This window comes from Diadema antillarum, unplaced genomic scaffold, assembly GCF_040938485.1.
Source record: "Diadema antillarum isolate AM-2024a unplaced genomic scaffold, OU_Dant_1.0 scf00000003, whole genome shotgun sequence".
Classification (NCBI taxonomy): Eukaryota; Metazoa; Echinodermata; class Echinoidea; order Diadematoida; family Diadematidae; genus Diadema; species Diadema antillarum.
In genome coordinates this window covers 195,486-220,131 of record NW_027270892.1, presented here as the reverse complement: position 1 = coordinate 220,131, position 24,646 = coordinate 195,486, and the positions used below count along the sequence as shown (strand labels likewise).

Sequence of the window (24,646 nt, the reverse complement as noted above, 5' to 3'; positions counted from 1 at the left end):
ATGATCATTGCAGAACTGGGCTCCCAGAAGACTCCCGACAGGAAGGGCAGCCAGAACCTTCCCTCTCTCCAAGGGATGAGTAGCGAGGAGAGAAAACATTACAACAGGGCCCTTCGGGACTTGTGCCGTATCGTCAAGATCAGCAGCAAGAAGCTGGACCTTGCTGGAGAGGCAACAGGATTAGAAAGTGACAGGGAGGACGTCCAGAGGGTCCAAGCAAGACGTCACCAACACTCTGAAAGAAATACAGGCAGTAAGTGATTCCTTGTGTAGCTCTTAATAATGCAGGTACATGTAACAATGATATTTGCAAGTTCCCCCCCCCCCCCACTTATTTTTAGCAATTGGTCTGTAGACCTTGCCATATTAATAAACATGGTAAACAATGACTTTGCTCATGCCAAGTAGATGGTTTGCTTCCCAGCTTTATTTTGCTCTGTTTTGTTGTTGTCGTTGTTGTTTTGCTCTATTTTGTTGGAATACACATGTATTCATCACTGTCCAAGAGGTATCGTGATGGATGTGTTTGTAATTGTATCATACCTAGGTGGAAAAATGTGAAATTCCTAAACTTTTATTAATCCTATTCAAAAACAAGCACCTACTGCCATGCAAAGGCTGTTTGGAACAACTGTATGTAAATTCCTTTACTACTTGACAGACCCATCCTAAATTGAGAGTAAAATACCATCATGCCTTCATCCAACATCAGTTTTTGCATGACTGCTATATTATGTGCAGTACCCCTTATAATGCAGTCATTGTAGTCCAGTGGTCTTCCTCTGGTTGAGTGAGGTAGTCCTTCACAAATTACTTCAGATATGATATCCTACTTTTAGCAAAGAGAATGTCCAGCAATACATGCTCTATGGCAAACTACATTTGAAAATGTGTGATATGTCTCTACAACTCTCTGATTTGTTGTTTCATTAAGTGCACATGCCTGTTTCATGTCCCCACTCTCATTTGAAGTGTGTATGTGCCATCAAGTCTGACCTGCAAGGGGCTTTTTCATATATGATTTTAAGTGGGGCTCTAAAAGCATGCCAGTATACAGGTAGTTGACTATGGAATGCTAGACTGCCACATCCCAGACACTTCCTTTGCAGACCAAGAAGTCTTACACCATTTGTATGGCACCATACATTTGTATATCTGTAATTAAAAAAATAAATAAATAAAAAAACATTGCAAAAGAAAAAAAAAATATATATATACTTTGATATGTTTGTTAACTTGCATTTGTTGGTTGACTCTCTCTTTCATTTTGTTGCCCCTTCTTGGTACACCAGGGCTCGCTGCCTGCTCAGCATCCAATACCCCACCCCCCCCCCTTGCTGTTGCTATTTCACTCTTTCCCTTTTTATATCCCTCTGTTGTTCCTCATCTTGTTTGATATTGCCTCCCTATTCTTCCTTATCCTTCAAAGGTTGCCCCTATGTTCCTCAGGATCATCACTGACTCTCCTTTGCCTTTTGTCTGTCTACCCTTCTTTAACCCGTTCCGTACAGGAACCTGGTGACCTGCGTGTTAAGCCTATTGGCATTTCAGAATTCAGTGTGAAACGGGTTAATCCCCCTCCCTTCACCTGTAGGGCTCCTTGCTCATGACCTTCAACCCTCCCTTTTTGTTTTCTTTGTTCTGTGTCCCTAGCCCTCCCCTGACTGTTCTTGTTGTGTGTAGTCCTTAGCCCTGCCTGTGTGTCATTATGCCTCTGACGAAGATTCTGCTGGGATCGAAAGCTCAGACCCCTTTTGACTCCATCCTAAAAAAACAAAACAAACAAACAAACAAAAAAACATTCAAAGACACAGACTTTTCTCATAAAGTTAGGAATTGGATGCCTGGAAAAAATGTGATTCTTAAATTAAATGCTTTGAAATGTTCAAAATTGTAAATTTCATGGAGAAATGATGGGAGGGAGTTCCATAGGCCTTCATAGAGTTAGTCAGATAAGACAGTAAATACATCACTACTTTGGTCTGAAGTAATCTACTTTTCCTGGTTAACTTAGATTACAGTAATATTTGTTATATCATTGAATGTGTAGACAAGTCATGATGTTGAGGACGTGCCATATTTACTTCTAGTGTTAAATCATTTCTGTCCACACAGCCCGGGAAGACTTTGTAACCCTTTCTGATCCAGATGTCACCCTGCAATGGGCAACATCTGCCAATGGAAACCCCAACGAGTCAACCAGAAATGGGCACTACGAGCCAGATGACGAAGAGGAGGACGAGCTCTTTGAAGCAAGTCTGGACAATTCCACCAGACACCATGCGAGGCAGAAGCGCAGTCATCGGCATGCCGCCGCCAACCATGATAGTCAAGGGTCAGTGAGTGAGGGTGAAGATGATGAGGCAGAGATGACCACCGCACAGTCACTTCGTCTTCAAGCTGTTTATGCAGAATTGGCAGTCATCAGTAAAAAGCTGCAGGTAAATTTCTTTTGTGTGTTTTGTAGATTGTTTGTCTGTCTATCTGCCTGTCTGTATGTCTGTTTGACTTTTCACTTAATGACTGTGTGGTATGAGATTCGTATTTTTCTGTGCTAAATATGCCATGTATTGTAAACTGTGGTACAGAACCACTAGTTAATTGATACATTTGACAAGTCTCCATGTGTGTACTAACCTTTTTTGTTGAAGGCCCATTTGGGCCACCGAAATAATCATACTTTGATGTCATACTTTGGTGGCCCAACAGTGAAATCTGGTGGCCTGAAAAAAATATAGAAAAGTGTAAAACAAAATGATTTGATAAAACATGAAAATGATACAGTAACCCATCATGTCAATATTGGCAGGTGTGATAAAGTGCTTCAAAATACCAGGTACTGTGACAGAGTGTAATGTAATCAATGTTTAATTGAGGCATAAATTTGATTTTCAATGACACCACATATTCACGAAATGATCATATTTATCATAGCATATACCTACCTCTGTTTTATGATAGATAAAATTTGGCCATGAAAATTAGCTGTGAAAAAAACATAGTTTGGCTGAATTTTGCCATAAAGTAGACCAAGTTTGGCCATGAAAACCATCAACAATCTGGCAAACTTGGTCATGGTAGCTAGCTAAAATGCATGCAGTTTCATCAAGCACTGAGCCTTAAGTTATTCTTCCCTTCTCTGAATGAGAAAAAGTTGGAAAAAAAAAACACATAAAAACAATGTACACACTCAAAAATTTTGATGGCTTGATTTGGCCACCAAAACATATAATTTTGTAGCTATAATAGTGGCCCAACATCTATATATGGTGGCCCTGGACCACTGGACCACCGATAATGTCAAGCCTTGCATTTGCTATTCTCTCCACATAGAGGCAGAGTGCTGCCCTACAGGACAGAGAGGAATCCGTCTCCGAGCGAGAGAGGGTCTTAGAGCAGAAGGAGGTGTTGCTAAGCAACCAAGTGTCCCTCCGTCAAGCCTACAAGGACTTCAGCAAGAGGTGGCACACCTTGCAAGAGGTGGGCTAATATTTTTTTTTCCTTTGAAGGGTGTTTGTCACACATTATATTTACACTTTAACAGATAATGTGATTGTAAATATGGGAAGATATGTGGAAAAATAAAGTACCTCGGATGAGGAAAATAGAAAAAAAAATATTTACACTTTAATATGCATCTTATGTTACAAGTATTGACACAATTTGTTTTCTTTTTAGGGGAATGGTCAGTCCAGATCTATACATATTGTCACTCACACACAGGGGAATGTGCTACAGTATCTAGCACATTTATGCTCTGTGACAGCAACTTACAGGATGTGTTTGAAGATATGTTGGTACATGTTCACAAGTGCCAATTTTGTTGTGTAATATGAAGGGGAATATCAATAGCATGTAAATTACTTCAGTAGTCAGTTGATAGATTCAGTATTTGTTTTCTGAAGTAATCTGTAAGAACCCCATCCTCAGAGCAATTCATTGGTTTTATCCTTACATAGACTTGGTATTCACCTGAAATGATCACCCAAATTCCTCGTAAAGAGTGATTCACTTTTTTATTATTATTACATTGAATGACTCACTGTTTGATCCTTGTTTATAAAACTTCATTATGTCAAGTTCACTTTGTGTATTTGTCAATCAAGGGGTAACTTTGTTGTCAAGTTTGTATGAAAACACATCAGCATCTGTCAGTAATATTGAGTTGATGTTAGTCAGGGATACTGACATGGATAACATCAACAGCCCCTCCCCTCCCCCCCCCCCCCCCCCCCAATGTGGAGGAAGCATAAACCATACCTGACATTTTAAAATATGTCAAGGTAAACTATGATCCATAAATGGGTTGTGGAGGTCGTACACTACGCCAAGAGATGTAACCACAAGTTTGGCACAGAATTCATTTCAGTTATCTATTTTTGATGTCGTTTTTCTCCTACTGCACATGGTCTTTCATAATGGAGATGACTACTCAAGTATATAGGACCATCTCTAGGATAAGACAGATATACAGATTGGGGTTTTCTTGTGGGTTGCTTTGTTAATGACAGACAATACATCACTCACTCACTACTACCTTCTAAATGCCTTTCCAACTTATTCATCAGAAGTAGCCAATTGCAAACTTTTAAGTTTTACGTAAGCCATTTCATTTAATGTTTTTGAGTATAAACAAAAGAAACTGCCAAATGAATAATGACACCAAAGTACACTGAAGTACTATTTGCATATATCAAAGAACAGTTTTCCAGTGTGAGAAATGATTTGATATCAAAAAGGGTTTTGCTGTGCTCCCCAAGTAAGTCTCACATCATTGAATTTCCCCTTGTAAAAAAAAAAGGGGGGGGGTAGCCATCTAGTTATGTGTGTGCTAGGCAAGCAGGTGGTTACAGATTTGAGTTTGGTTTTAACTGAGAGGTCAAGGATCCAATTTCTGCCTCTTGAGAGTGCAGCAAAACCTTGTTTGATGCAATACTCCGGCAATACTCTGAACAAGTCCTGTACAATTTGGATGTCTCAAAGTGATAACTCATTGTACACTGGTGTGGTTGTTTGCTGGAATCTAATATTGCATACAGCCAAGATGTGACAATTGGCTGTGAAAGCTCCCTTCTTGAGAAAAAGAAATGGCTGCTGAATACCAGTACTGGAGACACTCTGTGTGGAGTTCCTTGTGTAGTGTAAAATTTACACTACACATTTAATGTTTTGACGCAAATGAAAAAAAGTGTATGAATGTATGGCAGTAGAGGTCACATCTCAACATTCAATTTGTCAGTGGCTTGGCATGACAGGGTGCGATTCCCTTCCTGGGACTCACCATCTCACCTTTCACCAATTCTTTAAGGGCTTTGAACCACCTTTGTTGTCATCACACTGCATATTGTATTTGACAATTAAAGGCGCATAGTCCCGGTGGATTAGAGGGTGCTGTTGGATGATACTGCCGATCACCGTTAGCATGATACGAAGATTGCCGAAGTTGAGCTGTCATCAAGAGTAAAGCGCGTGGGTGTTGCTATGTAACATTCCCTTCGTTGTCTTCTCTGAGTGTCATGCAGTCTGTAGTGATGCCAGGAAGCGTGCTTATGTGCTTCCTAGTATGACATCACAAAAGAAGTTTGCTAAAGCTGCCATCCCCTCAGCCGAATCATGAGCCGAACTGTGATCGGACCACTGACTACAGTGGATCAAACTTCTTCGGACTTGGGGAAATGGGCCAACGTGTAAGCGCTAAAGAGGAGTTGATAGCGTAGGTCTCTATAGGAAACTTGTGACAAAACCACCGGGCCCATGTGCCTTTAAACTTGGGTCAGATCATGTGGCTGTGTTTCTCCAGTTGTTCAAACTCTGATATTCAAAGAAATGACAAGGAGTTGAATTCTGTCCATCTGTCAATAGGAACACGATAAGCAGGTGCTGGAGCTGGAGGCCATCATACGAGAGAGGAACAAGGAGAATAAGAGGCAGAAGGAGTCTTTTGACACCCTCAAACAGGCCAACGATGCCCTGAGAAACCAGGTAAGCGAGCAAGTGTTGAGCACTTGGTGTGTTATTTGGATCAACTAACTCACATTCAAGTTCGAAATTCCGAAATTTGTATTCATGTAGGCAATAAATGAATAATAACTTAAGGTAATTTCATCTAAGCTAGTATATGGTTGAAGGGTCATCAGATATTTATTGACTAGATTTTTGTATATAATCTGGAAAGAACAAATTGATTATTCCTCTGCCATCTCACTCAGAGTTTTTGGAAGATACTGCAAACAAACTGAGACTGTAAATATGTACAAAAGATGTTAACTAACACACATTCAAGTTCGAAATTCCCAAATTTGTAATCGTGGAGGCAATAAATGAATAATAACTTAAGGTAACTTCATCTAAGCTGGTATATGGTTGAAGTGTCTTCAGATACTTAGTAACTACATTTTTGTATATAATCTGGAAAGAACAAATTGATTATTCATCTGCCATCTCACTCAGAGTTTGTGGAAGATACTGCAAACAAACTGAGACTGTAAATATGTACAAAAGATGTTAATTCTGTAAGAGATAATACCCTCCAAGAATTTCGGCCCAAATTTTAATGTAAATGTTATTGCATATTGCACTATAACAATGAGGTGTCAATTTTGATGGAATGAACATGTTTCACCGATTTCAGCGTGCAGTAATTCAGATTTTCATCTTACTGGAGATATAGCTATGTGTTGTTGATGTGTTTCCAAAGCTCTGTATAGATGTCAGTGAGTTATCAAGGCAGTCTCTATTTTTCTGACTTCTCTGCTTTTCCTCTCAACAGCTTGATGTTGTCCAGGAGCAGAACAAGAAGCTGGAGTCACAGTCGGTCAGTCTGCAGAGCCGAGTGACCAATTTGCTGCGGCGACAGGAGCTGACCAGCCGCCATCGCGACCAAGACAGTGCCATGTCCAAGGCGAGGGCCGAGTCTGTCAAGAAGAGTGGGCGGCATCAGCAAGTGGCCAGGAACACGAGCTCAACATCAGAGCCGTCATTCCAAAAGACTGCAGCGTCCAGAAGCCTGAAGGTAACTTTCAATTTTATTAAAAGAGATGATTATTAAGAATTCATAATTTGAGTGTAGAAGAAAATGAAAATCTTACAAAGTTGAGGTCTATGAAACTAGGCCTAATCAGCTGCACATGAGCAAGTGCTTTGACAAAATAAAGACTCTTGAGTCAGAATAATCGTAAAAGTGGACATTTTCGCCCAACTAGAAACTAGTGTGAAAATAGAAGCATGCAAATATTTTTGCTTGTTATGTGTACTACTATGTAATGTCTTGATTCCACAGAATCAAAAACGCATGAAATTCATCCCACTTGGCAGAGGGCAAAATATTACTCACGAAAAAAAATATCCTTTTTACAGTAGATGTCTGAAAAATTTGTCGAATCTGTATGATGTATAAGGTACTGCATCAAAATGTTAGTCCTCAGATAAATCATTGGTTGATATTCATTTCTTCTATTTTCATCTCCAAAAATAATACAATTGCAGTCAAGTATTTGTACATACCTTGGGAATACGCTGTCAAATGTACCGTATGTTTTACCCATGTTAATACAGGGTCAGATAATTTAGTAATGTGTCATTACGTTGACCAGTAAGTACTGGTCCTTGATCTGTGTGCAGCCACTAGGACTATTGACTGTTACATAAGTGATGGCCATGCTATACTACATTGAGGTTTGTGGCGTACTATATGTTTGTGATGGTCATGGAAGATAAATGATGGAATGGTAGTATGGCCCCCCCCCCCCCCCCCCCCCCCCCCCCCCTCCAGGGTCAGAGGGACCACATGCATGTTCCTAAATTTTCTGGTAAAGGAGTACTTTCCCCGCAACAAAATCCCAAGAATTGTAAAATGGAGAAGATGTATTTGAATTTTCACCTGGAGATTTCTTTTAAAAGGGGGGGGGGGGGTTATAAAATATTTGAAAAGCATAGGGAAAAAAAGATTAAACATTTATGTTACGATATATAGATTTTTGTTTGGTTCCTTATCAGTTCTGAGATCCCATTTTGAACAGAACATAAACATCTGGTAAGGTATTGTATAATGACAGTTTACCTGAGATGAGGTGGGGGTGTCTGTCTTGAGGTAGAGGTTGGAATGAGAGCTCACCTGAGATAGGGATGGCATGTTCCAGATTTAGGGGGTCTCCAAGACAGAGAAAGTATGGTGGAAAGCCTGCGAAAGTGGGTTCAAATAGTTTTGCGGCCCAGAGATAGGGAGCGCTTTCAAAAGGAGGGACTAAGTATATGTGTACCGTAAATAATAGTGAGTTGGGGGGAAGTATGGGTGAAGGATGGGCTTACAAGTTGGGATAGTGCAGAGAGAGAAAAAGATATGACGAATAGGGTGGTAAAGCATGTGTAAGTCGAAATAGGACCTTTTACCACTGTTACTCTTCCTTTGCCCAAGCTACCCCTCCTGCAAATCTTGTCAGAACTGACATAATGCATCGTATACCACAATTTCAAATGTTGTGCCAACATGTCGTGCAAACTTCCTATCTTATCCTCATCTTTTTTGTTTGTTTGTTTGGTTGGTTTTTTTTAAAGCAGCACTCCAGCAGTCTCTATGATGCCCTTGGCATTCTTCTCGACTGGGTCAGTGAAGTCCATCTCAGACACTACTCTACTGACCCGTCCAAACCCTTGGAGTCACTCCCCTCTCCAGCCATCACCCACGACAGGTGCACCAGGGTAAGATGGGGGGACAATGTCTCAATCCTTAGTTATTGAAGTGGGTGCATGGGGTTGAGGGCAGGGGAGTTATCGCTGCAGATCAGCACAAGGTTGTAATGGTATGTAGGCTGCTAGACAGGCTACCAACAGGGCTCATTATAGAACAGACACATATTACTAAAAAGTTTTGACTTCCACTTCCAAAGTCCAATGAAAATTCATGCAACCATTTCTGTGATTTTTCAAGAATTTGTTAGATTTATATTAGTGGTTTATTTTGATTTGCTCTGTTTTGTGATGGTGAGGTTTTAAGAGAGAAGAGAAAGATTCCATTTAGAAACACACACGGGAGGTTGATACAACCCTTGCAGTAGCCCCAGCACAGTTTCTGCCGTTGAACAGTTCAAAAAGGCATCAAAGAATCAAATTGTATGTTTGTTTGTATCTTTCCATAAGTAATGATTGTTCCATTTGATTTTGATGGATTCGCTACAGGTGCTACCAGCCCTAGTTGAGGTGATGGGGCAGCTCCCCACTCAAGCAGCCAAACTCCACCTTCCTTGTCTTCAATTTGTGTACTGGACTCTTCTCCATCTAGATTCCAGTGACAAACAGGTATCAATTTGATCCTCTTTAATATTTCTTTTTTCATTTTTTTTCCTGTTGTGCTTGCTAGATGTACTGCAGTCACACAGACAAATACTGTAGTGGTGGTAAATGGAGTTATGAAAACCTGAGCAGGCAGTTAGTATGGGGGTTGGTAAGTACACTACAGTGCCCTACCTGAATTTAGCAGTGAAATGGAAATACCTTCAATACAATGTGTCACACGTCATTCACAAAGTTGCGCAGGAAACATTGACTGTATTTGTCATTGCTTGCTGGCATTTTTGTTTCTTCCAGCATATCAACCTCTCATCAACGTACCGCCGTCTCGGAGAGGAGCTGTACCGACCGGTCGTTGTCAGGTTTGCCTCCGATCGAGAGAAGACGAGTAGTCCAGACGGCCCGGCCGAGAGGCCAAAGGCGGCCAGCTTCTTCAAGAGCACCAACCTTCACATCAGGTTTCTCTCCTCTCTCATCATCCTCAGGACTGTCTCCCAAGGTCAGTCACTCAGACCTCTCTGGTTGACCTCATGACCTCTGACCTCATGTTTAATTTCTTTGCGTTTTTTTGTTTTGTTTTGTTTTGTTTTGTTTTTCCATCTGGCAATTGGCTAGATACCCCATATTCAGCTACGCTAGTTGGTCTTCTGTGGGGTCTGGTTGGATGTGAGGCATGACCACTTCTCTGGATTATTTACCCGGTCTTTGCAATCAATGAATGAAGAGGGATCTTTTACGTGCATGAGTTGTGACACTCTCACACATTGGACCTTTTATGAGAGAGGACGGTACGATTACGATATACTCAACATTGCTCAGTTAGACTCTGGAATCAAACCTGGGTCCTTTGGCTCTGGAGGCAGATGTGCTACCAACTGAGCCAAATCATCTCCCTTCTCTCAGTACTAAGATTGATGTCATGAGTGACGTTAGTTGTTTCACAGACTTCTAATAGGATTCAGAGGCGTGTTGAGCAATTCTGTAGGATGCAACACATTGTCAGTGTGTTCTGTCGATAAGATGTCTCTAAATATCTGCTCTTTTGAAATGCCATTCATTCTTCTGGATGAAGTAGAATTTATTAGTTTATATTTGGCAAGTAAATGTCAAACTGTGATGAGAATTGAGCATAAACTCGTTCACTTGTGTCTTCTTCTTCTTCTTCTTCTGTTTAAGTCAGCCTCAATTAATTCGCTGAAGATTGCCTGTGGGTGTAAAGATGGTTTGTTTTATAAAATACAATTTTTGTTCACTGGTAGTAACAAGCTTCACTTAGCTTTTGTGTGTGTGTGTGTTTATGTGTTTGTTTAATTGACACCGAATCACTATCTGCCTCCCATTCAGTGGACTATCTTGCCAATGTGTTTGATGTCCTCCGTGCCGACCTCAAGGATGAAAGAGCCAAGGAGCTCTACCTCCGCTACCAGGCCACACCCATTATTGTGGGATTCATGAAGACCAGTGTCAGACCTGTGGTCGGGTGTGCTGTCGACATCTTCCTCCAGATGTCTACAGAGTCCAGTAAGCATTTTCTGCTTTTGCAAAATAACTTAATAAGGATGGTTGATAAATATAGGTATTGTGTTCTCTGGGAACATCCAGTTGTTATATTAGACAAGTATACAACAAGTCTGCTTTAATAACAGACCATACTGGAAAGCAAAATTATATCATCAGCTTGGATGGTACGCGATTAGTAGCGAGGGAGAGCCAGAACCTCAACAGGCACATTAGAGAGGCCATCTGGATTAAGAGAACCCCCCACAACATGAACTTGGAATGGGGGGGGGGGGGGGGGGGGTGGGCATACCAACTATCTGATATTTATGGTATATGGCACTATCACCCAGACGTCACACCTTGGTCATTGCTAATTGATGATCAGTCACTGATTAGCCATCATTTGAGAAAGATGACAGCCCATCGTCAAAACTGACACAAGTAAATACAACAATTGGATGTGTTTAGAGAAATTGATATACATACATGTATTTTCTGCTTTTGCTTTTACTTCAACTAGCTTTCAGATCATCTGGTTGTATCACACCCATCATTGAAAAAAAAAAGAAAACAATTGCTACGTGAAGTGTTGATTGCATAATTGTTGTTGTTGTTGTGTATTTGTATGTGTGTGTGTGTGTGTGTGTGTTTACATAGGCAAGGCTGCACACTGGCACTGGTTTGACAGTAAAACATGGAAAAACTGGGTATGTACTGGTCCAGGAGACAGGTCGGACCAGTAGAAAAAATGGGTTAGTGTGCAACCCTGACATATGTGTGTTGAAGGCTTCACATAAAAGGGCCACTCACCAGTGCCACAGTTTATGCTGCTGTATTTGCTTACGAACCTCACTTGCAGCAAAACATGCCCCTTATTCCATTCATCATGTCTTATGAGTTTAAACTTGAAAGATTTGTGGAGTTATTCCTGAGATTATATTCCAGTACTTAGTTCAATACTGATACTTACTTTTCAAGCCTATCAAAATGATAGATCAAGCATTCAATATCATTGACAGGAGCACCATGGCAAAAGTAGAATTTATTCAAAATTCATATCAATCGCAACAACTACAAATCAACATGCTCACTTGTGAATCGTGCACAGTTTCAAGTTATCGAAAAGAAAAATTCTATCGACCCCTTCTAGTTCACTGTGTTATATAAAGCATCCAGTCATGCCCAGTTGTCATGTCGGTTCATGGAAAACCGTAGCTGACAATTCAAGTCTTAAGTCAATGTTAACATTCTATATGTTATATAGATAGATTTACCATAGGATTTCCATTGCAGGGTGTGTTTGAATGTCTTGTTTGATGTAATGGTACATTTCTCCTTGGGAAACACCACTACCCCCCCCCCCCCCCCCCCCCCCCCCAATAATCAATCAACTCTGTCAAAAAGGACAGTTTTCATAAAAAACTGGGGATCATTCCACCAGTATGCCTGAGCAGCTTTTAATCTGTATGCTGTCCTTTCATTGTCCGACCTTCTTCGACAGTCTTTGTGGAGAAATTCCTACAAAGCTGCAGCACCGAGCCATGGTTCCGGGCCTGTGCCACTGTGATCAGCTCACCGAGCTTGGATGTCAAGGTCTGGGAGAAAATCAGCATCATCCTGCAGAAGCTGTCCAAGATCAAGTGAGCAACACTGTGTAGTTTAATGTCACTATCAACTGATGAAAGAATCCTTTTTTGTCTATTCATTTGCACTGTAGTTTTCCATTCATCTTCACTGACTGCATATATCTTTATTCATTCATGTGGCTATTTTACTCTTTTATGTGTTTGTTTGTTTGTTAATTTTATGACAATGCCTTGCATGTGTGTTTTTGGATGCTCATGTCTTGCCATCATGTTGCCTCAGAGTCAGGAGCCGCCCCTATTTGCTCTTTTTCACGAGGTTCTTTTCCACAAAAAAAATGCCTCAGCATAGATCAAGGAATTTGTTGTAATCTAAAAATTGCTTCTGATTGATTGGATATGCCTCAATATTTGTGCTGTTAGCACAGCATCAATTTTTAAAGATAGATTTAAGTGTAAATGGTATGATGTCAAGTCGTTTGTTCAGTTCTTTCTGCCATCACTTGACAACTAGCAATGTTAATAATTCTTTGAATTGATTGTGGCCAAAAGTTATCCACAGATCAAATTTCTAGTTATGCTCAGAATAGAGTCATCCACTTTGGAGGTAGTTGCCCTCATGAGCCAAACTGGGACTTAAAATGCATGCCTATCTCCCAAGCGCAGTGCACCATGGATTTCCATGCATGTATTGTCTGTGTGGTACGTGAGGGCTTGTGGTGTGTGAGAGAAGGATCGGAGAAGAACTCTGACCTCTATCCTGGATAGCCATGTGGCATGTCGCTCGGTCCAAACTCTGAAGGAACACACCCTGGATACATTTTCCTCCGACAAAAACTCTGCTAGGATCAAAAGCTTATACCCCTTTTGACTCTCAATTTACTCCACTAGCTCGCCGCTCCATTAGATAAGCACTTTTCAGCAGCTTGTTGTTGTTGTTGTTGTTGTTGTTGTTGTTGCTACAATAAGATAACCTACTCTTGCTCATATGTAAATACTTGACACAAGAGCTTTAGTATACAGTGTGAAGTGCTCCTCACTCTCATTGATATCAGTGATGTATATGAACATTTCTAGTAAACTTGCGTAACAGTTCCAAATACAGGTTTCACAAACTACACAGTACTTTATTTTCATGTTGACATTCGAGCCTACATGTGAGTATCAACCCAAAACTTTGGTATTTTTGCACCAATGCCCAAATACACTTGCAGTCCCACAAGTACATATTAACATTCAATATCTGAGCATTTCATATTGCCATTGGGAAGTATTGCAACTGAACAATGTATGTAACTCGTGATATTATTATTTTTTCAATAAAGTTATCTTTTCAAAGCCAAAATCTAAATTTGTTAAGGTGCGTACATTATAGATACATGTTTACCTTTCTAGTCATATGACATATATAAACATGAATGTGGAAAGATTTGGATCCACAAACTTTCAGACCCAAAGTGCACACCTTACCACAGAGCTAACTCACCTCCCTGTGTCAGTGATGAGTATTCCAACTTTGATACTTGTGTGGACATCACTTTGATTGACTTGCAGCTGTTAGTTCCTATAATAGACTTTACTTTCCGGTATGTATGTTTCTATTCCTGGTTGTGACAGATTTGTCACATCTCCTGACGTCAGCATGATTGCAAAGATAGAAGCCAAAATAGCAGATCCGATTTTTTTAGCAAAAAAAAAAAGATTCTCTAACCTCTCGTGGCTGTTTGGATATAAGAGCCCCCTCTGTCGACAGGGAATGTCCAAGCCTTTTCATGAAGGCTGTCAATGATCACCTGTTGATAATCAACAAGCGAGATTATCCCAACAAGAAGTGAATGTTTTTAGTCATCAGTGAAGTCACATTATCAGCCAGTAATTAGTCATCCTTTTCGCAGTTTTCTTGATACTCGACGTTTGTTGCAAGTTCTTGTGGTGAGGAAAGAATAATTCCAGGCCGCAACAACCAGCAGCAGCTGCAACACTCATAGCAAAATCTCTCCTTTCATTTCAGCTGTATTGATATATGTGGTATCAAAATTCACAAACTTCTGTTCACTGTATACAGTGCTGTGTGAAGGAGGTGTGTCCTACTAAAGAGTTCAACACTAGCTTTTTTTTCTTTCTTTCTTTCTTTTTTTTTTCTTTTTTTTTTACTGATGGCCTGTTTGGTCCACTTACATCCATTTGTGACCCTGCATCACAAAACCAACAAAAAAAAGTTGCCAAGCATAGTTTTCTAGTTAAGAGCAGATCCTGAAAGTTCAGACTTTAAGCTTTAAAGTGATCAATGGACTCTGCTAACCTATCCTAATATTGGAAAGTGTGTACTGAGAAAAGGGGCTCTGAAGTACAGGGTCTATTTAAGCGCTTAATCTTTACCAAGCCATGCTAGCTGTGCGATGAATGGAACGAATGGAACGAAAAACAGGATGTCAACCACTGGAGCAACAACAATGAAGGGATTATCAGATTCAGCTGAAATTAAGCATGCTTTATTAACACATTGTCTAGGTAATTAATGCCAACTTTCAATGCAGTAGCATCATTCTTTTCAAAGTTATTTGAGTTGAAAGTGAAAATTATGGACAGGGTCTTTAAGAAATGAAAGGAGGACTCTATGAGAAACATTTAATCACACTATTCCTCAAAAAAGTATTCGAGAAAAACTGCTAAAGAACACAAGTTCCTGTTTGTTTTATGATCCCAACTTTAAGGATAATGGAGAAGAAGACTTGCTCTTTCAGAAAATATGTAAAACTCAATATTGGCTCGGTTGACCCATTTCACCTATTTTCAGTCCTAACACAAAATCAATGCATGCGACTTTCTGTTTGTTTTGTGATGCACGGTCACATTTTGAACCATAGTTGCCCAAAGAGACCATCAAAAGATGACCTTTTTGTCGAGCCCACCGGAGGTGTGGGGAGACTAAGGGATCGCCTGCGGCGTCTGTCCGTCCGTCGTCCGTCTGTCGTCCGTCTGTCGTCCGTCCGTCGTCCGTCTGTCGTCTGTCCGTCGTCTGTCCGTCCGTCCATCGTCTGTCCATAATGCTACAAAAACTTGAAGAACTCTCTACTGAGGATTTCAATTTCAATCAAACTTGGAGGGAAGAGTGATTATACAAAGTTACACATTTTACCAAACATGAAGGGCACCTCAAGGTCAAAGGTCACAGGCAGAGGTCAATGAACTTAGGGGCCCAATGTTAAGTTTTTAGGGCGCGTTTCGTTTATGGCTCATAACTTTTGATATATCTGTCCGTATGTGACCAAACTTAGATGGTAGATGTCTCTTGGGAAGTCGAAGGTTACCACATGGTCAAAGGTCACAGACGGGTCAACGATCTTTTAGGGCCCAATGTTTAATTTTTAGGGCGCGTTTCGTTTATGGCTCATAACTTTTGATCCCTTTGTCCGTTTGTGACCAAACTTGGATGGAAGATGTCCCTTGGGGAGGTGAAGGTCATCACAAGGTCAAAGGTCACAGACAGCGGTCAACAAACTTTTAGGGCCCAATGTTAAGTTTTTATGGCGTGTTTCGATTATGGCTCGTTTCGATTATGGCTCATAACTTTTGATCCCTATGTCCGTTTGTGACCAAACTTGGACGGTATATGTCCCTTGGGGAGGTGAAGGTCATCACAAGGTCAAAGGTCACAGACAGGGGTCAACAAACTTTTAGAGCCCAATGTTATGTTTTTAGGGTCCGTTTCGATTGTGGCTCATAACTTTTGATCCCTATGTCCGTTTGTGACCAAACTTGGACGGTAGATGTCCCTTGGGGAGTTAAAGGTCACCACAAGGTCAAAGGTCACAGAAAGGGGTCAACAAATTTTCAGGGCCCAATGTTAAGTTTTTATGGCGCGTTTCGATTATGGCTCATAATTTTTGATCCCTTTGTCCGTTTGTGACCAAACTTGGATGGTAAATGTCCCTTGGGGTGTTGAAGGTCACCACAAGGTCAAAGGTCATAAGTAGGTCAATGAACTTCTGGGAGTTATAAAAATATTAATTTCTTGTACGCGAATGGGCGAGACACAATTTGGCACTTGCCTTGTTTGAAGTATGGTGGCCCAACATCAATTTTTATATCTCTCTTGTATATAGCACATCAAGTTATCAAGAAGAAGGGCCAGGGTTCAAGTCCCAGGATATTTGTCTTTGAGTAAGATGCCATAGCCACATTGTTCCTCGCTATCTAGATGCATAAATGAGTACCTGGGTAGGACAACAAACATAAATGTGGTAGTATACATCAAGCAATGGCTTGGCCAGGATGTTTTCCTGAAGTGGATTCATACCCTGAAAAGACCCTGGATGGTGTTTCACAAAGCTGTTCTTAAGCTAAGAACAACTTTAAGAATGACTGGTGATCAGTTTTTGTGCAGAATTATTGAAATTCTGATAAGTATAGCACATCAGAACATGGTCCAGTCATTCTTAAAGTTGTTTTTTAGCCTAAGAACAGCATTGTGAAACACCCTCCAGGTTTGATTCCAGTGCCAAGGGTAATGATATGTTGTAAAAGGCTTTGTGCACCCCAATGAGGTGGAAAGCTGCTCCGTTGAAGACCCAGCAGCATTGGGAAAGAAGGGTTAAATTAATTAGATTAATTAATATCGATCCTCATTTGCTGGCCACCAGGGTATATTAGAAAACCATGACTAGCACAGGTCTGCTAGAGTAGAATTGCCCATCCCTGATGGGCATCGAAACGTATGCCCATCAGTAACGTTCAACTCCAATACAGATTCTTTGACTGTCTGTGTACTGACATAGTGATTAGTGGTAAAGCTGTACACAATTCATTACCTAATGAGGATTCCTGAACATATCCGAGCCAGGCCAGCCTTCCCATTACGTGGTATCCCCATGCTACTGGGCTTTTAAAGGACTACTGTAAAAATGGATATTTTCACGTGACTAATTTTTCGCGCTTGGCCGGGTCGGAAGAGTTTCGCGTGTTTTTAATTCCGCGGAATCAAGACATCACGCACAGGCACATATGGCAAGCAAAAATATTCATGTGCTTTTATTTTCGCGCTAGTTTCTGGTTGCGCGAAATGCGCGAAAATTTGAACACCGCGAAAATTTCCACTTTTACAGTATCACATTTGGTTAAAGAGATCTCTTTATCTATCTATTCCTTTCTTCTGCATTACAATTGTTTATGAGTGTGCAGCTCTTCAACCATTTAAAAGTCACATGTTAATTTTGTGGGTTAAAAAAAAATGACAACCTTCCTCGTTGTCACATGCAAGGTCAGGCCATGCTATTCTCTCACGACCGGACAGCAAATGCTTTTCCACAAATACGTTGGCTGTTTGGGACATGTAGGAAATGTATAATTACCGAAAGCAAGCACAACCAAATACAGATGTTTTGCACTTTGTGAGCACTTCAGTCCTGTCGCTTAGATTCACAAGTTACTGCAGCATCCTGATGGGAAGTGTCATCAGTGCTGATCTTTAATTGCATACATTTTGAAGTCTTTGTCCTTTAACACCCACTTCACCCTTAGGAAAACATTCAAAACTCGAGACTCCTATTATTTTCCCTCTCTCTCTCTCTCTCTCTCTCTCTGCCACAAGTGGATGTGCATTTTGATATCAGCCAATTTTAAAAACAGCTGATCTGAGAAAAAAAAATCTCTCTATTTAGGAGATTTTTTTTCAGTTTCTCTTAATTTCTACTCTATCACCTTTGTATGAACCTAAGGGCCTTAAAAACAGACAGAAAAGTATTGTTTGTGTAGTCTCTTGGACCATTTCTCTTCTTTTGCTTTCGTATCTTATGGCAGTAAGAGAATGATTTGTTAGATGTTAGCTTTACTCAGCTGGGCCTATGCAATGAAATCAGGGACAATGAGATGATAGGGAAGTTCATGTGGCAATTATCAGCCTGAGTCACACCCTCGTGCAGGAGCTCAATACGAGCCCATTCCTGGTCTTGTGGTGGAATGACCCTAATCTTCCGATGATCATCTCTCCTTATTTTGAGGTCAGATACTTCTGTTTCTCTGGGGCTTCTCTTTGGCTGCATTTTTTTTTCTTTGACAAGTAATAAAAACTGAAATTTCATTTGATCTACTTACAAAAAGTGTACATCAAAACTAAGAAATTATTTTGACTTTTTTGGTACTTTTTTTTTTAATGGCCATGTAACAGTTTAGTCAAGTTTCTTGGAATTTCCAATACATTGGCACTAGCTGTCAGCTATGGTGTTTTTCCTCTTGAAAGTGATGTTAAAACATTCTTTCCCATATTCTCCATAGTGTTTCTGATGTGTTACTATGACAACACTGCTGTCTGTCATGTGTCAATGGTTACATGTTTCTGTTCCAAGTACATTTACATAGTACAGTATGACCCAACTGCTTAAATATGAACATATGTGTAGAAATCCCCTGCTGTTTAGAGAGAGTCTATAAAACAAGAGAAGTGATTCCTACCTGTAAAAGTGCCTAATCTCCTTTAGATAAAATTTGTGCTTGTGTTGTGAATCCTTTTTGAATCTTTTCTCTATTTTTCTCTGCTTTTGGTACAAGACTCATCACCTTTTAGTTTAATGTAAAATGAAAGTCTAGGATTGTGTTCAGAGGGTGTCATCCTCTCAGTGAACTGTACAATGTCCCTCTGGTTACCTGAACAAGGGAGTCCTGTAGCAGGACCATTTACACTGACAGGGGAAAAAAATCACAAATTTAGAAAGCTTCTTTGTGACATTACGATGAAAGTTGCACAGCAACTGTGCCAAAAGTGACTCAAAGCATTGCCAGAAAAATTGGTCTCTGGGCTGTGATTTCTCAATTTTTTGGTGAAGTTTGCTGCCTCCACAAGATACCTCACTCCCAATATCTAACTATTTCTGTCATGAGAATTCTACTCAACATTTGGATCACTCCTGGCTGTCACATGTGGATGAGTGTTTAGTCAGCTGGTTTTAGGCTGTCCATGACTGCATGCAATACATATTATTTGCCTGCAGATTACCTAGCCAAAGTGCATGCATTACAATGCCAAAAAGTTAGGATATTACCAAATATTTTGACATTGATGTTTCAATGTAGTGTGAATAAAAAAAGTTTAAATATCTATAACAAATTTTGACAGCACCAATAGTCCTTGTAAGAAAGGGCCTATTTTTGGTCTTTTTAACTTTGTATCTGTTCAAGACCTATTGTATGTTGCAAATGTAGGCACAACTTACAAGTGAAAAAGAAAATGCCCTTTTATGAAATAAGGACTCCTCCCTTTTGATTTGGATGGAACAGCAAGATGGTCATATTTTTCACATAAACCATCTACCCCTCAATACCCCCCCCCCATGTACAGTGTAGATGTCTCGATTAAGCGTTAATCTCCAGGAGTTCACGACCCCTTGAAGAGGTGTTCTACCACCTGGTAGTTTGAGGCAGAGAGGATTACATCGTCACTGGTGAGAGACAAAAATAGGCCGATTTGAATCTGATATGTGGTTTTGTGAGGAGATTTCGTTGGGTTTCTCACGAAATCAAAATACACACTACAGGAAAAGAGGGATATTGCAGCTTATGTCATGCCTTCATTTAGTCAGAATGGAAAAAAAAAGTTGGAGAAAAGGGAGATGGGTGTACCAGGTTGTGTGTTGTATCCTTAAAGGTGCAATGTCATGAAAGTCTTTCCTAAATAATGAATTTGAGTCTTTTATCATTCCTCCACCACAAAGTTTTGCCAGAGACATTATGATTTTTGGTTGTCTGTCTGTCTGTACATAGTACATCCTTCCATTTGTTTCGTCGTCCTTCCATCCTTCCGTCCATTCATCCATCCATGATTGATTTTGTGGACAGCGTAACGTATAAACTGTTTGAGGTACCCAAATGAAACTTGGCATGTATGTATGTGTGGACAGAAGCATACCAGTTGCCATAGCGACATTTCTAGTTTTCCTTAGCAGGGTAGAATCAAGTTGCAGAGATTACAGTGGGGATTTTAAAATACTTCACCATGAGCACTGGATCATTGGCTATTTTGTCTATAGAAATGTCTCCCTCTATGCATTGTTTCATGCTTTACTGAGAACTTGTGATCTCTTCGCATAGCACAGTTGCACATGAAGCAGTACGTGTTACATTATCTAAATCCATTACCTACAAGAACCTGACTGGCCCAATATAGTCTTTGTACATTATAAAATCTTGTTGAGGAAAAGGTTTAAAGGAAGTCTCTTAGAGATGGTGGATGTTGTCACACCATTTCCTGTTCTTGACAAAATAAGAGCAGGACTAAGGTTTCCCACCAAGCTATTAGTGTCAAACCAAGAAGGGAAAGGGGAGAAACAAAAAAAAAAACCCACTGAGGTATCATAAACTGTCACAAGTTATGGGTATTAACAGAGCACATAGTCACAGCAATAGTAAAGGATGAATCTTACATTGCCAATTCAATGAACAAACAATGCAATTCAGAATGACACTTGTGTGGCCATTGTGGTACTCACTTGAGAGAGGAGTGCTGTATTGCTAGTTACATTTTAGGGTGCTGGGAAGAGTAGTATGTGTGTGTATCTGTGTGTTTCTTTGCCTTTCTGTCTGTCCTGTTTGTCTTTCTGTATACAAAAGCTGTTTATGTGTGTGTTTTTTGCAAATTGGTGCAGACACTTTCTTATCAGATATGTCTAACCCTCTCACTGTAAGGATGCATGGTAACAGAGCTCTCAGCCTGTTATCCAAGCTCCTTAACCCTATAAAGCCCAAGGGGGGGCACATTGTGCCCCCCCTACCAGATTTTCGTTTGCCACTCCTTCGTCCTTAATCCGATTTCAACCAAATTTGGTGACTTTTCCTAAAATCTTATTGCGAACATTTTGATATATAATTTAGCTATATTTAATGTTGCTGGTTGCCATGGCAACCATAAACTGACAACCATGTCAGTCAGATTTTGCATCTTTTTTCTGTTCCCATTTCATTTAATAGCATTACAGTGTATGAAATGGGTGTTTCTTGGCTGAAATTTGTTGAAGAAGCAAAATTTGAAGTAATTATGGTCCTGGAAAGTTTTTCTTATTATTTCCTTTGTTTTTATGTGACAAAGGCATAAAACAATAGATATAATAGAGATAATTGAAAACAATAATATTTTCTACAGATTGCCCTTATATGTTGCGTTATTTTGATTCCTTCACCCAAGTTATGCCTCTAATATCATTAGTTTATCATATTATTAATTTGCAATCTCAAAATTCCACTATCATGCAAATATGAAATGTTATACATGTAACTATACATGTTCCCATCCCAAACATTTCATCTCAGGTCTCATAATGTATCACTATGTTGATATGAATAGCGCCCCCATGCGGTGACCTTGAGAAATTTCAAACATAACAAATAATAAAATTCCACTTGCTTATCATTTGTGGCAAATATGAAAATGATTGGTATATAATAAGACATATATAATGGGGATAAAGAAATCATACCGAAAAATCATGTTTATGAGTTACTCTACCCACGTGCCAAATATGACTATGATACATCAAATAATAAAAAAGTTATATAGGGGGGGCACAATGTGCCCCCCCTTGGGCCTGCGAGGGGTCAAAATAGCTTGGGCTTAATAGGGTTAATATGTCTACATTTGTTTCCGCGAAAAACCTGGAATATACAAAAATAGAGGACAAAGAAACAGTTTTAACAAAATTAAGTTGGATGTCTTGTCATTCTGTGATCATGACAGGATATGTGCACATCTTGTTTTGTCCTTCATATCACTTTCTCTATCTCGGTCTTTCCTACATATGAATAATAAGGTTGGCAACAACAGCGACAACCAGAACATAAAAAAAAAAAAATGGGTAATTCACAGGTGTGGGTACTGAGTCATGAAGAAAACACAATGCCATCAAATTCCCGCGCAAGCTGCAGCTAATCTCGATTGAGGTTTCGAGCCGAAAAAATTCCGCCCAAAGAGAGTGAAATATTAAGGCCACACCACTCCCCGGGCTACGTGACCAACTGGCGCTGGTTATCAAAAGTGCGCCGTGGCTTGTTGCAGAGTGCAGCTATGCAGATTTGGAGAGATATGAATCAACAACACAGCGTGCTTCCTTTCTCATTGTGGAAATAGTGATTAAAGGCAGAATTAAGTTGTGTTAACACTGCTCCCTGAGTTTTACAATGTTTTTTTTTTTTTCTCTATAAAGTAATCTCAAAGAAAGTTGCCCTCACTTTTTGCACCAATGCAATTCACAAGATAGCACTGAATATCAGTGAAGTGCCTGTAGCAGTAATAATAAAGTTTTTCCAGTTATAACAATGAGAATTGAAAACATTAAGAGAACCTCCTCTTTGTTTCATGAAGTTTGTTAAAATGTCTTCCGCCTGCCTGCAGAGAGAAACAAAGAAATAAAAAAGATGAGTTACATGCTTGTGCAAACATTCTGCCTCAGTCATAATCTTAATAGCGTGATGACTTGCCTCTAACTGCTTCTGGTCGGTCATAGGTATCGTGTGATGCCGTCACTGGCTGTTACTGTGTAGTGGCTTGCAGTTATCATAAGTGCTATTATCATGTTACCATAGTAACTGCTGAAATGCTTGTAGCTGATTGGTTGTTTACTGGCTTCTGCCATGGTAGCTGCAAGTATTGCAAGGTGGCAATGATTTCAGAACTGTTTATGAAACAGGTCCTTCTGGTCTGCAATTGATATATTGTTATTGAGAGCTACTGTAAACGTGGAAATTTTCGCGGTACATTAATTTTCGCGGTACATTAATTTTCGCGGATTTCGCGCTACGTTCGGCTAGCGCGAATTCAAAAACGCGCGAATATATCTTCGCAACTTTCTATGCACATTTTGAACGGCCTGAATTGCGTGCGCTTCGTCGATGATACTGCTACGTAGTACAGACATGTTTACGCATATAGCAGTATCATCGCACGCACCGAGCCCACGGCCGATTGGTGTGCTACATCTCCGCGACTACAGTACTAGTACTACAGTACATGTATCGAGTAAAATACATGTACAGTGTACTACGTAGTTGAGCGCTTGTACTCACACTCGCGCCGCTCGCTATGTCGCTTTTCATATGCTGGCGGCATCGCTGGATGATAACAGCGACTGTGTATTAACCCGCTGCGGAGCGCGAATTTAAGACCCCGCGAATATGTTTTCGAGCCGCTTAGCGCGAAAAATTAATCGCGCGAAAATATTGACGTTTACAGTACTTTCAGCTTGAAAATAGGCTCATTTCAGCATCAGCTAGGAGTCATAGGGCAAATTTGAATTGTGATTCGGTCACTTTTCTTGTCTTTTTTTTTATTACTTTTTTTTTCTTTATAAAGCTGTGATGAAAAACAACCAACAACCAAGAGAGTGCTAGTAGTCTTGTTCTGTTTTCAATTAACCCATTACATATGAGACTCTAGAATTCCCATGAACTTTGCATACAGTAGGACCAATCAGTCTCCAGTTGGCAATGGTTAAACTCAGAAGGACAACCATGCAGGAAGTGTATAGCAAGGAGAAATGCTAAAGTGTAATCCATTCTACAGTAAAGGACATCTCACAAACCAAAGCAGTTTTTTTTTAATGCACTACTAAGTTGAAAAGCTGTACATGGAAAACACTGAGAATGGTATTCATGTCTCCTTGCCCTATAGAATTAGATTTCCTTGTATTTGTTGCATATGTAGGCCTAAGTACACTGTACGTACTGAACAATGCACTCTGTGTACTCTTTTTTGGTACCACAGTCAGGTCAACGCCATAAAGTATTTGAGTCATCTTTGCCTTGTGCAAGCAGTCTTTTGTATGCTTGTGTGTACATGCCAATAATGATGTACGTCGTACTAGAACAATTGATGCCATAGATCTGAGAGAATTACCTGACTCTTGCATTATGTCTTGAAATTCTTGACTGTTTTGCCATCAGGAGTAACAAGCCACTCTTCGAATCGTCTGGGACAGTTGGTATCATCCAGGAGATGATGAGGACTGGTGGAGTGATCGGCGGGGCCGGGCAGGACAATGCCTTTCTCCTGCTCAATCTCAGGTCCATCCTCTTCAACCTCAATCTGGTCAGGTCTCACCCCCTCCAGTGAATGGAACTAATTGGTTGGCTGCCCCTATACACCTTGGCAAGTGGGTTTGTTTATACACCCGAGTACCTCAAGATGCGTTCTTCCTCCTCCTCCTCCTCCTCCTCCTCCTCCTCCTCCTCTTCCTCCTCTTCCAGTGAGGAGATGAATGATGGGTATCTTCTAGTGAAGTAACGAAATAATACTTTTC

The 24,646-nt window shown here is 40.2% G+C and overlaps 1 protein-coding gene across 1 annotated transcript; it reads left to right on the top strand.

Moving 5' to 3' along the window:
• Positions 1–24,630, top strand: LOC139733467 (coiled-coil domain-containing protein 138-like). The gene is made up of 12 exons (XM_071644315.1): positions 1–253; positions 2,116–2,441; positions 3,334–3,480; positions 5,863–5,982; positions 6,770–7,012; positions 8,557–8,697; positions 9,175–9,294; positions 9,583–9,784; positions 10,630–10,806; positions 12,287–12,425; positions 24,291–24,435; positions 24,532–24,630. Exons 1-12 carry the CDS (start codon positions 1–3, stop codon positions 24,628–24,630), a joined length of 2,112 nt encoding a protein of 703 aa, XP_071500416.1.
• The last annotated feature ends 16 nt before the right edge of the window (positions 24,631–24,646 follow it).

Coding starts and splice junctions, on each gene's coding strand:
- LOC139733467 (XM_071644315.1), top strand. CDS start 1: ATGATCATTGCAGAACTGGGCTCCCAGAAGACTCCCGACAGGAAGGGC. Junction 9,295..9,582: donor TAGATTCCAGTGACAAACAG/GTATCAATTTGA, acceptor TGTTTCTTCCAG/CATATCAACCTCTCATCAAC. Junction 10,807..12,286: donor CCAGATGTCTACAGAGTCCA/GTAAGCATTTTC, acceptor CTTCTTCGACAG/TCTTTGTGGAGAAATTCCTA.